Source organism: Anoplopoma fimbria, chromosome 23 (genome assembly GCF_027596085.1).
Source record: "Anoplopoma fimbria isolate UVic2021 breed Golden Eagle Sablefish chromosome 23, Afim_UVic_2022, whole genome shotgun sequence".
Lineage (NCBI taxonomy): Eukaryota > Metazoa > Chordata > Actinopteri > Perciformes > Anoplopomatidae > Anoplopoma > Anoplopoma fimbria.
The window spans coordinates 6,943,760-6,957,401 of NC_072471.1; the positions used below are offsets into that span (position 1 = coordinate 6,943,760).

Below are 13,642 nucleotides of genomic sequence, written 5' to 3' on the forward strand. Positions count from 1 at the left end.
CCTTTGACTGGTACTGTATCTGTCCAGTTGTCATGGAATTATAAGAAAATAAGATACTTTAATAAATTAAAGAAATATAATGTGCACCTACAGTACCAGTGAAAAGTTTAGACACACCTTCTCATTCAGCTACTTTGAAGAATCTAAAATATAAAACATATTCTGGTTTGTTGAGCATTTATTTGTTTACCACATAATTCCATATGTGTTCCTTCAGAGTTTGGATGTCTTCAATATTAATCAACAATGTAGAAAAAAATAAAAATAAAAAATAAAGAAAAACCATTGAATGAGAAGGTGTGTCCAAACTTTTGACTGGTACTATATGTTTAACTTTAAAGTATGTAAATGCATCTTTTATCCCTTTATTTGACGGATACAAGTTTTTTAGAGCTAAAACTCCATTACCCATGATCCTCTGTGTGATTTGTGATTGGCTGGTAAACGAAAGCGTCATCTGACGTAATCTGAAGGCGCCCGCGAAACTCCTGTGAGCGTCCTCCACTGTTCATGTGCGTTTTTCCTGCTTTTAACTCATCTTTTCACTGCTTTTAAGGACTGATCCACAGTGTATCATCATGCATAAGTGACTGCACGGTGGAGATAGTTTGTTGACGTTGCTCACTGACCTCCTCACAAGCTCGGGATGTCAGCGCTGGTACAACATCCAGGATATGAGGAGGAGAGGCTGCAGAGGCTCTCAGAGCAGCTGCCCTGCAGAGAGCTGCAGGCCGGGATGCTGCTGTCGCTCATGGGGCAGGTATGTCACGCTAGGCCGGTGTCAGCACCAGAAGAGTGGAAGAATAGCTGATGGCTTCACCTAGCATGGTGTATTGGGTTGGCTTACACACATATGAAGTATTGTCTATTAAGGTTTCCAGAAAGTGCAAGCACAATATACAGTATACACCTTCTCATTTAATGTTTTTTCTTTATTTTTATTTTTTTTCTCTACATTGTAGATTATTGAAGACATCCAAACTATGAAGGAACACATATGGAATTATGTGGTAAACAAACAAATGCTCAACAAACCAGAATATGTTTTATATTTTAGATTCTTCAAAGTAGCAGCTGGTACTGTATATATATATATATATGGTACTGTATATATATATATACAGTATATATATATATATATATACAGTACCAGTCAAAAGTTTGGACACACCTTCTCATTTAATGTTTTTTCTTTATTTTTATTTTTTTTCTACATTGTAGATTAATATTGAAGACATTCAAACTATGAAGGAACACATATGGAATTATGTGGTAAACAAACAAATGATCAACAAACCAGAATATGTTTTATATTTTAGATTATTTAAAGTAGTTGAATGAGAAGGTGTGTCCAAACTTTTGACTGGTACTGTATATAGTTTTTGTTGTCTTCATTCCAAAGAAAACATGTTGTAGGCCTACCCATTAAGCCCATGTCAGACTTTTGACATGTTTGGACAAATGAAACAATGGCATTATTAGAAATTGGAATAAAAATAGTTATTGACACTTCAAATGAGAGATTATACTTTTTACTAGAATGTTCTCACTTAAATTGGGGAAGTACAGTACCAGTCCAAAGTTTGGACACACCTTCTCATTCAACTACTTTGAAGAATCTAAACTAAAAACATATTCTGGTTTGTTGAGCATTTGTTTGTTTACCACATAATTCCATATGTGTTCCTTCATAGTTTGGATGTCTTCAATATTAATCTACAATGTAGAAAAAAATAAAGAAAAACCATTGAATGAGAAGGTGTGTCCAAACTTTTGACTGGTACTGTACTTAATAGTGCTCTCTTGTTCTGTACCCTTTGGATTTGACAAGAAAATCTACCACACACACCCAACATTTAAAAAAGACATTCTGTTTTCTACTTTTGGGGACCAGCAATTGTCGGTTTAATTGTGGTATTAATATTAATAATACACTTTTTATGTATAGTCCCTTTCATACACACTGCAACTCAAAGTGCTTGTCATCAAGCTGTTTCAAAACAGTTTCAGACAAATGCAAATTAAAGTACAATAAAACAGGGAAGAAAAATAATAAAAGATGAAATAACACTCATCGAATAAAGAAATACACAAACTACACAATGTAGTACAGAAAAAAACTTTACATTTAAGATAAGATAAGATATTCCTTTATTAGTCCCGCAACGGGGAAATTTACAGGATTTACAGCAGCATAGAGGATAGTGCAAACAAGAGACATAGTAAAAAAAACAAGATCAAAACAAGTATTATAAATAAGCAATAAAAACAGTAAAGAATCCACAATAACTGAAATATTATATATACAGACAGAATAACTATTATAACTATGGTCATTTAAAATCTTTCAGACTCTTTCAACTTGTTAAAATTATATTTCTTTATGGTCAGTATAGTGATTCAACAGTACAGATCAATAATTCATGTACTTTCAATAAGACACATCTGTCCATTTAGGGTCTTTTTTGACAAATACATATTTGGATTCATTGAACTGAGAGAACATGTTTGTTTTTAATTGTTATTGATCATAATGTCACAATTCTATTGAGTACAAATGTATTGGTTCTTGTTTTACAGCCTCATCAGTTCAGCTACCCGTCTATCTTCATCTATGGTCATCGGTCTTCAGGGAAGAGTCATGTGATGCATGTTTTACTGAAGGAACTTGAGGTGAGAGAGACATTTTCCTTCAGTTCAGGGAACTCTGGTGCTGAATTGTGTTTGTTTGTGCGTATGTACGGTTTAGGGGGTCCACATTTGTTCTGCACTCTTATCTTCGCCCTACACTGCGGACAGACAACAAAAGTTTGTTAGGGGACAAACTGTTAATCAGGTTTGTGTCAGTGTCTGATTAACATGAAAGAGTTTGACTCACTAACTACTTTAAGCTGTTATTGTATAAACCTTAAACAGATGCTGCAACTACAATCATGCAAAGCCTCCTTCAGACCGCTGAAAGAAATCGGAAATATTACATTTGACTTTTAATCGAAAGTTATTGCATTTCAGAAAAATGTCCTATCTCAGTGTTCAAAAAGCTTTGTGTGTGTACTTTGAATGTGTGCGTAGGCTTTCGTTTCCCTTCTTGATTTAAATGGACAGAATCACGAGGTGTTTGATTTAGATTCCTTCCCACTCTTTGCACCCACACTTTTAGCAGCTTTTTCCCTCAGGGAGACGCTTTATACAAGAAACAGCCACAAAAAATGTGTAAAGCGAGTCTTGCTTGCCAACTGCAGTTATAATGCTGTATGCATCGCCAATTGTATCTTCTTAACATGCTGTTTGGCCTCTTCAATTGTCATGTATCATACATTTTCATTTATTGTTTTTAACGCCATAGGGTGAAACCTCGGACAGTTTTCACATTGTGGACACTTAAGTAACAGACTAAGGCTGCAGCTAACTGTTTCATTAACAAGTAATCTGCAGATTATTTTCTTCCTTAATTCTAAAGTCTTTAAAATGTTAAAAAAAATTGCAGCTCCTCACAATTCCCCAGAAGCCAAAGTGAGGTCTTCAAAGTGCTTCTTTTGACCAATCAACAGTCCAAAACCTTGAGATATTCAACACATTAAATAAGACCAAAAAAGCATGAAATATTTTCATCTGAGAAGCTGGAACCAGCAAATATTTCTATCAATTTTTTATCAGTTTGCAAAAAAAGCAAAGGAGAGAACCAACACAATGTGAAGATGTGCATTGAACTCCACAGATATAAAAACTGACTGTCTTTCATCCTTCCTCCTCTCTGCAGCTGCCTCACGCCACAGTCAGCTGTGTCGAGTGTGTTTCCGTTGCGTTGCTGTTTGAACAGGTCCTGCTGTCCTTCTTCGGCTGCGATGCTGCCTCGCTGCTCCCCCGCAGTCCCTCCCTGTCTGACTTCGTACGCGTCTACAGACAGCAGAGCTCCCAGTCTCCCGCCAAGCAGACGAGATACATTGTGAGTGTCGTGCACTTTACGCCCAACCACAAAAATCACACTTCACTTTCCACTCCAAAATACTGTAATCCGTGGCCGTCAAATGATTTATTCTTTGGATGTGTCACTTTTAATGTTTGTATGATTAGTAGTGATAACATATGCAAATAGATGCTAAACAACTCTCCGGATGCATTAGCCTTGAGAAAATTTGTGTTATTTTCAGCCAACACAGGAGGATCTTGGATCCTGGAAATATGGGTCTTGCAAAATAAGCTCAAATGTAAATGTGTATTTTTCAGGTGATGGAAAAAGCCGAGCTTCTGAGAGACACCAATGCCAATCTCCTCCCTGCTCTCCTGCGTCTTCAGGAATTGGTGAGAAAGTGCCACAAGCACGTTGTGTTTTCTATCAAGTCAAGTCACTTTGTTGTTGTTGCACCGTGTGGATGATGAAGAGGAAGTGGAAGAGCTTCTTTTGTAATGAATGACCTTGAGCTGAGTGTCTGATGCGCTTTTATAATGCTGTTAGGAAGGAACCACTTACAGCATTTTAATTAAAGACACCAAGAAGACTTATGTGAATATTTGGGTGTTTTTTTCTGTTAGAGAAAATTGTTCTCTGGTGGGTTGTGGGTTTTTTAGAGGAATGTCATATCGCTTCAGTGCTGCCATGCAGGAATCTGAAGTGATAATAAGAATACAGATTAACACGTATGTGTAGTATGACAGGGTGATGAAGGGTTGTTGTGTTTCTTATGTGTAGTATTATTATTATTATTATAATTATTGTTATTATGAACTCTGTGCAAATAGATTAAAATTACAGATTTATAGCCTAGGGGCTATAGTGTATTTTATTAAAGTAGCAAAAAGGCACAAGCAGTGGTTAAAGTGTGTTCTCGCTCTCTGTAAAAGTGACACTTATGTGCACAGATCATGCTGATGCAGATATTGACATATTTAAGAAAATAGCTGCACTGTTATCATTCCCGGGATTGGTGAGGCCCTTCGAATGCCAAACATTTTTTGGATCAGGATGTGTTGTTGTGTCTCTACATAATAATCCCAGGGTACCTCAATTGGAGGTTTTTGCGAATATCAAAGATACCGGTGCCCTCCTTTTTATTTATTTAAGGAAAAGTTTTAATATGAAGGTAACATTAGAATGCAGTTAATAAATTAAGAACTAGTTAAGTTAAGAACGAGAGAAAAGCATAAAATCCTCACATGTTAAATGCTTAAACAATGTTTTTTTTTTTTCCACTTATCCATTGAGCACAAAATAAAATACACAGAACACTAGATATAAATAAATAAATAAAACCCATCAATTGAATTGGTAGCCACGTCTGTAGCCATGGAGACCTACTCTCACTGAATCCACTTGTTATACAAAACCGCTGCTATATGTTTATATTAATGTTACTACTTTTCAGGTTGAGGACAACATTACCGTCATCCTGCTCAGTGAAATCGTCTGGGACAAGTTCAGACCAAACACCGGCTGTTTCGAGCCCCTTCTGCTCCATTTCCCAGACTACAGTAAAGGTATCATTGTTCACACACACACACACACACACACACACACACACACACACACACACACACACACACACACACACACACACACACACACACACACGCGCTAAATCAGCCACCACACTGCATAATGGTGACACACGCTTGGCAGATGCAGTGTGAGATGTGAGATTTGTACCTGCGATTTTGTTCTAACACTGAAGGCAGCGACTGTGGTGGAATATTGCATTATGAAAAACACCACTGTATAAATTCAGCACTTAGGGGGGAGTGAATCATTGTACTTGATATGTGAGAAGAGATGTTTTATTTTTATAATATTTCCGTTTTTGTGCGAGAATATTGACAGTGGGTTTTTTTGTATGTGTGTTTCTGTCCATTCACCTCTTTGAAGGTGAGCTGCAGCAGATTTTGTCCCAGGACCGACATCCTTCATATTCCGCTGAGTTTTACTCGGCCTACATCAACATCCTGCTGGGAGTCTTTTACTCGGTCTGTCGGGACCTCAGAGAGCTGCGCCACCTGGTCAGACACACACACACACACACACACACACACACACACACACACACACACACACACACACACACACACACTCGCACTCATAAGCGTCAGCAAAGATTTTTCATTGTTTTGATTTTCTTTCAGTCTCGCATCATTGATTTCTTTGTTTTTCTCTTTTCAACTAGGCTGCCCTCAACTTTTCAAAGTTCTGCGAGCCGTTAGCAGAAGGAAAAGGTAAAGCACAAAGAGGTGTATTCATTCATCTGACAGCTGATCAATATTTAAAGCTACCTTATTTTACCCTTTTATTAGTGTTCATTTAAAGGAGTCTCTTCATCATGTTGATGCCCTTAAGCTATTGAACTTTTTAATATTTATTTCTTCAAAGCTGCATGAATTGATTTTTTTTTGGGGCCAATTAGGGGAAAGCAGAACAAGCTGTAAACATTTACATATTATCACCATATAAAGTCGCTGTGGTAAATGTGTCGGCAAGAATTGCCTATTTACACATCCGACATACACATCCATAGCGACATGGCGATAGTTCTTGTATTCCCTGCATAGTATCTCAGTCGCCACAGTATTTAGGCTGCACCGAATAGTTTGAAGCTCCATTCATAATATTGACATTTGAATTATAAATGAACACTCAAATGCTGCACAGCTCTTTTTCATGTGTCTAGTTGTTATGTTTAAATCCGTATTTCTGCCCAGTTGCAGATATACTATATTTAGATTTAGATTCCATTGGTGGCTGCGTATGATTGTTTCCAACTCATGTGATCCAAACATTTCCAATAAATCCAGAGCGTTGCTAAGTAATAAAAGTGAAAATGTATTGAAAAGAACATGTTTTTATCCAAGGTAATATTAAGCTTCAATCCATATTTGTTGATGTTAGGCCTTTCATAAACAACTTTCTCTGCATTAAAAAAACATTTTGCTCTTCTCCTTGCGGCACAGAAAGGGAAACACATTAACTTATAAATCGGGCGCTCAAGCAGCAATCTAACAGCACCATGAATTACAATCATGTAACCACAATCACAAAAATATCAATTATTTTCTTAGGGTGATGATGTCATGAAATACGACGACTCCCATTCAAAGCTTTATTTAAAACCTAAATAGAAGCATTGAATGTAAGAAAAGAAGATTGCTGCAGCCATATGTTGTAGTTACATGTTTTAGATTCACTGCTCTTGTAGCTCTGTTTTGTTCCCCCTGTGGGACAAAAATATCTGGATATTAGCGTCTATGACAACCTTGTGTACACCTTTCAAATGAACATTTTATTTGATCATTGTTTTTCCTTGCCTTCCTGATTACATCCCTTCTCTTTATAAGCAAACCTGAACTTACCACATGCTATAAATGCGGCTTTTGCAACATTGCTGCTCTGTTTTTGCATCTTCAGTGAAAGAGACGGACACACACAAGCTGTGGAGAAACATCGAGCCTCACTTGAAAAAAGCCATGCAGACTGTTTACCTGCGGGAAGTGTCCAGGTCTGTGTCCTTTTTATTATTTTTTATTTCTTTTTTTACAATAAACTATGTCACTGCTTGTGTAATGACTCATTCTAGTAATTCTTCTGGTTTGCTGCCTTCTGGGGGACAACCTGATTAAGCGTGATGACTGATGCTGTGGTTCGTTTTCATCATTATGTCTTCTATGTTTCTGTGTTCAGTCTTCAGTGGGAGCAGATGCAGCAAATGGAGGAGAAGGAGAACGGACCCTTGAGAGGTACCAACACGCAATGGATGTGTTGCACTTAATGACGTAACGCGATTGCAGAGCAGATGTTAAACTGGAAAACCGCTGATAGGGTGCAGTGACCCTGGATTCATGCGAAAATTGTGAATCTATTTTTAACAGCACATCAACGCATCACAACAGAAATAAACAAACCCTTGGGTTGCACTGAACATCTGATGTAACATGTGAAAGTATACCAGATACATAGTACAGTCGACTCATTGCATTTATTTCCCCTAAGGTTTATCCGCCCACACTCATGTCGAACTGCCTTATTACTCCAAGTTCCTTTTGATTGCTGCCTACCTGGCGTCTTACAACCCGGCCCGCACGGATAAGCGCTTCTTTGTAAAGGTACAGGAATTTTATCTAATAAGATATTATACCATGCTTCTGTTGTTTTTTTCCTTTCTAAATATAAGGATAGATGTTGTATTTTGTACAGATTGTAAAGCCCTTTAAGGCAAATTGGTATTTTGTGATACATACTAATACAATCTTTTTTATTTATGCAAATGAATAGTAATCAATTCTCTGTTTTCTCACAACAGCATCACGGTAAAATAAGAAAAACAAACTTCTTAAAGAAAAATGAAAAGGTGAGCGTCTTAACATAATATTGGTCAGATTTAATCCTAATCTTTACATTCATCCTGTTAATATAATATCAATATATTCTGTTAATATATTTTCTAGACAAGTAACCATCTTCTGGGGCCAAAGCCGTTTCCTCTGGACCGCCTGCTCGCCATTTTCTACAGTGTGGTGGACAGCAGAGTCGCTCCCACTGCCAGCATCTTCTCCCAGGTCAGTTGGTTGGTTGGCTGCTTCAGTCACATTTAGTCACTTCACATCTGCACAATGTTTTACCTTATTTTATAAAAAAGACTGCACAGAAAAAGTTCACTCGCAAAAAAAACAACTAAAAGAGGCTCTTCAGATTCCTTTGACAGAACTTTTTTGTCACATTCTTTGTCCACCACTTAGTTCCAGACTGAAATATCTCAACCATTTTTGGATGGATTGCCATGCATTTTTTTTTACAGACATCAATTGTTCCCAAAAGATGAATCCTACTGACTTTGGCGACCCCCAGTGACTTGACATTCATGCCCCCCTTAGGATGAACTGTAGTAACTTTGGTGATCCTCTGACTTTTCGGCTATGTGGTCAAAATCTCAATTTGTCCAGTTGCATTCAGCTTTAACAAACTACTTCCTGGTAAAGCCTTGATTCAACACTGCAAACATTTCAATGTGTGTTTTGACAGTTTAAATTCCTTTGATGAGGAAAGACTTTGAAGACTAGACTCGTGTAATAAAGGAGAAATAAAGATGTTGTGTTTGTCATCAGAACACTAAAGTACCCATCCAACACTGTATCAGTTAAATTAACCTCTTTAACTGTCGGTAAACATGCTTCTCGTTTAACTGAGCTCTCTGGCGGCTTAATTTTGCCCTTCATTTAGTCCTGCAGTGTTTGTAATCTTTCTCCGTGATTGTGACTCCCGAACTTAGCTGTAGAAATCTCATAGGTCTATAAATTGGCTACTGCAGAAGATAGAAATTTATTTAATTTCACGCTTTTTTCCCCATGTGCCAGTTAAGCAAATGAACACTATAATAAACAGAGGCTTTTAAATTGGGGTTTTTTCTCATTTCTAGATGCAAATGGAACATGATTTCATGTTAAATCAAGCCCTAATGACCACAGTGTCTCAGATGAGAGTTTTCCTCCCACATGGTCATGAGTTTCGGGGTCCGTGGCCAAATGGCGATCTATTTATGGCCATGAGCATGAAATGGTTTTAAGGAAATTAGGCTCGACCCGTATCTCGATAATTTAGTGCCTCTGCATCAAAGTGATGAAAAAGCTGTGTTGATATAATTGGAACATTGGGTCATTTCATGTTTCCCCTCCCGCTTCTCCATTTAGATCTCCTCTCTGGTGACTTTACAGCTGTTGACTCAGGTCAGTCACGACGACCAGCTCGATGCGCCCAAGTACAAATGTGCCGTTTCTATGGACTTCATCTGTGCCATCTCCAGGTGTGTGTCAGTGCATTTTAATACACGAGACTGAAAGCAGAAATGATTCAAGTAAATTAAGTTTTTACAAGTTTTTCTTTAAAGAGAATGTGTTTTGTGTGATTTGCCTTCCAGGACGGTGAATTTTGAGATTGTCAATTACCTTTACGACTTCCTGTGAACCTGCTGAGAATAAAGGAGAGACGACACACTGTGACAGCAAGACAAAAGAGGGATTTATTCATTTAAAGACGAGCAAAATTAAGAGCTCAGACTATTGTTGGGAATTATGTGGAGGAATGTTAATCCAATTATGTCGCTGCCCCCTTGTGGCTGATGAATGAGTTTTTTTTTTTCTCTTATGACCGTAAAATATTTGCATTTGTATAAAATAAATGCCATATTGGCAATTTAGCTTGATAATTGTTTTTGTTAAAAGCCTATTTCAAGCTTGTTGAGTATTTAAAGGAAACATCCAAAGCAGTTGAGTTATTCTATTTTACCACAAGGTATAAACCGGTTTATAAAAAAGTTCATCCTGCTGAAAATAATGTGGAGAAAATAATACGAGGATGATGCAGGTTTAGCGTTTTTTATCTGACATGGAGCGATCTTGGCACCGTGCAGTTGAATCATCGTCCTTGCTCAAAGGGAGGATATTTTTTACCCGTGATGTGTCACGTTTGTTTACTCTGCTGTATGAGGCTGAATACTGAAGTCATAGGACACTGACACTGTAATGGAGACAATTAACAAGCTTTCATGAAGACTTCTTGTGTAAAAACAGTAAGTTTGCTCCAGTTTACTCATCCTCCTTTAACCATAGCCCTTGAACCTAAACTAGCTAGTTGTTGGCAAATACTGCACATAATTAAACACTTTCAAATGTCCTTAGAGCTCTGTACAACTACTTAAAGAGTGTGATATAAACTATTTATTCAAGAGGGGTGCATCACTTTTTTTCACTGTAGCCTCTGTGTCAAGCCTGCAGCACACTTTATATCCAGTACATTTAACTCAAGGCACCAGTCTAGCATAGAAAACGAACATAACAAAGTAATCTAAATCTGTATTTAGAGCAGCAAAACATTCATCCAATGACAGACACAAAAATGCCACACAACCAGAAACATTCTCTTTCAACTTTATTTTAAACTTAAAAAAAAATTAAAAACATTTTTTTTTAAAGGTAAACATTTGAGAATCTGCACATTACTAAATCTCTTCAGACACGTTTACATGTTCATGTATTTTACAGCCTTTGACTTAATCAAATTAGCATATAGACGTTAATCACAACTCAGGAAGAAAAGGATTGGTCGCATATAATTGCCACTCTCCTCCTTTATCTCCCTCTTTTACCTCTTGTGGGTATCAGCGGTGGACAGATGAGGGATCATCCCTCGTGCCAAGGTGGCCCAGTTTGCAAAGGTTGACTGAGTCATCCAAAAGCATTTAAAGTGCATATGTGTCACTGTTTTAGAGATTACACATAGGACGTGTCAGTGTCTGCAGCACTCAGGACTTATATGATTCCATCTTAATAGAAATCTCAGTCTATAAAATGGGCTCTTTATCAGAGGCCATGCACTGAGGCTCTCGGGTTAAAATCATGAATGAGGATGAGGTAGTGTGACTGGACTGGATCCTAGACGCTGTGCCTCCTGTTGTGGATCATCGTCACGATGTGGGTGAGGTCCAGACTCTTTATCATCACCTCCATGAAGTCTTCATCACTGCGAGCGCCGGCCACAAACTCCTCCAGGGAAAGCTCTCCTGTTGGAGGGGGAAAGATTGGATTTAACATCGTCTGACTCATGCTTGGACAATTTAAATAACGTGCAAAAGTTGCATTTTGTAAAAAGATTTAAGGATGTTTAATGTGTTTAACAGCCACCTACAGTAAATATCATTGTGCTTGTTGTGTTTTTCTGATTCAAGACAGCACTGGAGCTGATAAATATCAAAACACCATGATTGATTTCCTCCTAAATCTAACCATACAGTGCCAGAACACACTCACCGTCTCCGTTTATATCAATCCTGTCAAACACGCGGTTAGTGAAATCCTCAGCAGATATTTCCTGACTTTCATTCCCATTGATTGCACGGATGGCCTGCGGGAACAAAGTAAAAAAAATCAATATGCCATGTTGACGCTGCAGGACTGTAAAATCCAGTGTACGCGCATGATGTTATTGCACCTTTATGATGTTGAGGAGCTCGTGTCGGTCGATGCATCCGTTCCCGTCTACGTCATAAAGTTTGAAATACCAGCGCAGCTTGTGCTCCATCTTTCCTCGCATCACCAGACTGAGGGCCGCCACGTACTCCAGGAAGTCGATGTAGCCATCCTGGAGAAACAAGCGGGCATATCAGACTCGTGCACCCTGGAGTTCATTGTCAAAGCAGTCTCTAACATTAATTAACTATCATGTATGACCTTCTGCTTATAAATAGACTATTTAAAGCCGTTCAAAGTGATAAATCAGTCCCTCAGTTGAAAGAGATGCCCCCCACCCCCCACCTATGTGAAATAAAGCGGGCCAGGATGGAGGATTATCTCTAGAAGCCGTCTGAACAACAATCTTAGCATCAAAGCATTTGTCAGATAATCTCTTCGTTTTAAATCATGCAGAGAGATTGTCCCTGCCCTTTGTGGGCTGAAGAGATGGGGACTAAATATAGCTTCTCAGATGGACACATCCTGCCATGACCCTGTCTCCAGTTCAGAGACACTTAATGCTGGGAGGTCACTGCATTGTGTGGACATGAATGTTGCTGATGTTTTTTTTAATTTTGGCAGCATGTTAAAGTGTTAGGATCTTTAGGTCTAGCCCTGAAAAACACTTCAAAAGTCAAGTGGCAGATCATCTTGTGTGTTTATTATCAGTTTTAGAGCTAAAACAATTGGTTGATTAATGTGTGTCAATGAATTTGCCACATTGTGATTATCATATAAGAGGACATGTCCTGCTAATTTGCAGGTTCATATTCATGTTTTAGGTTTCTAATAAAACATGCTTACATGCTTTATATTTATCTTACTCTCAGTCTGAATATACACACTCACACTCTATGTGGCAGCGCTTTGTTTTAGCGCCTGTCTCTTCAAGACCGCTCCTGAAAAAGGCAAATCTGCTATATATATCTGCTATATAGTGCACCTTTGCGAAAGTAGTTCCCCAGCTGAGGATGGAGCTTTTAAAAACTACTTGACTAGGCAGTCAAAGTATAAAACCTCCTGAATTAAACTTTGTAGGTAAAAGAAAACGCAGCATCTTACCTTGTTCATGTCAAACGTGCGGAACATCTGCTCTATGTAGGCGTTGGCCTCCGGGTCCAGACCTCGCAGCCCGAAGAACTGCTTGAACTCGTGCAGGGTGAGCTGACCCGAGGGGCACTCGGTCATGAACTTCTTGTACCAGAGGTGCATCTCCACCGACTGCAGGTCGTCCACGGTGCTTCCTGTTGAGTTACCCATTTTTTTTTCTGACACCTGAGTGTGTTTGGTTAAAATAGCTGGATGTTTTTGCAGCTGCTGCACTGACCGCTCGGCCCAATTGGTCTACTGTGAAGCGGAGGTGATCCCTCTTCACAGTCACACAACAATGGGACTTAGGGTGAGAGTGGCAGCATGGCAGGGGCCTTTTGTAGCCGTCTATGTTCGGGGATGAGGCGGTGCACTCCCCTCTGGGTCCACCTTGGGATTAATCACCGTCTAATCTAGGCCAACATGAAGATCATCAGCATAATCGCCTCGTTAAAGGGCGTTTACCGTGAGAACTGCTGACAAACACAACGCAGCTCTCATCCCTCACATGGAGACACAGGACATCCATCACAGTTATGCATCTGAACTGATGACTCATATCAGAGTGGTG

The 13,642-nt window shown here is 38.7% G+C and overlaps 2 protein-coding genes across 2 annotated transcripts; one reads left to right on the forward strand and one right to left on the reverse strand.

Annotated features, from left to right (window-relative positions):
* The first annotated feature begins 479 nt into the window (after positions 1 to 479).
* On the forward strand, positions 480 to 10,171 carry orc5 (origin recognition complex, subunit 5). The gene is made up of 14 exons (XM_054624819.1): positions 480 to 760; positions 2,581 to 2,673; positions 3,761 to 3,946; positions 4,228 to 4,302; positions 5,364 to 5,475; positions 5,861 to 5,991; positions 6,156 to 6,204; positions 7,391 to 7,481; positions 7,664 to 7,719; positions 7,973 to 8,085; positions 8,283 to 8,330; positions 8,428 to 8,538; positions 9,667 to 9,779; positions 9,894 to 10,171. Exons 1-14 carry the CDS (start codon positions 647 to 649, stop codon positions 9,937 to 9,939), a joined length of 1,338 nt encoding a protein of 445 aa, XP_054480794.1. The 5' UTR covers positions 480 to 646; the 3' UTR covers positions 9,940 to 10,171.
* A 1,092-nt stretch (positions 10,172 to 11,263) lies between these two features.
* guca1a (guanylate cyclase activator 1A) lies at positions 11,264 to 13,242 on the reverse strand. The gene is made up of 4 exons (XM_054624768.1): positions 13,045 to 13,242; positions 11,963 to 12,112; positions 11,782 to 11,875; positions 11,264 to 11,534 (listed from the first exon to the last, which is right to left on the reverse strand). The coding sequence occupies exons 1-4, from the start codon at positions 13,240 to 13,242 to the stop codon at positions 11,407 to 11,409; spliced, it is 570 nt and encodes a 189-aa protein (XP_054480743.1). The 3' UTR covers positions 11,264 to 11,406.
* Between the last annotated feature and the right edge of the window lie 400 nt (positions 13,243 to 13,642).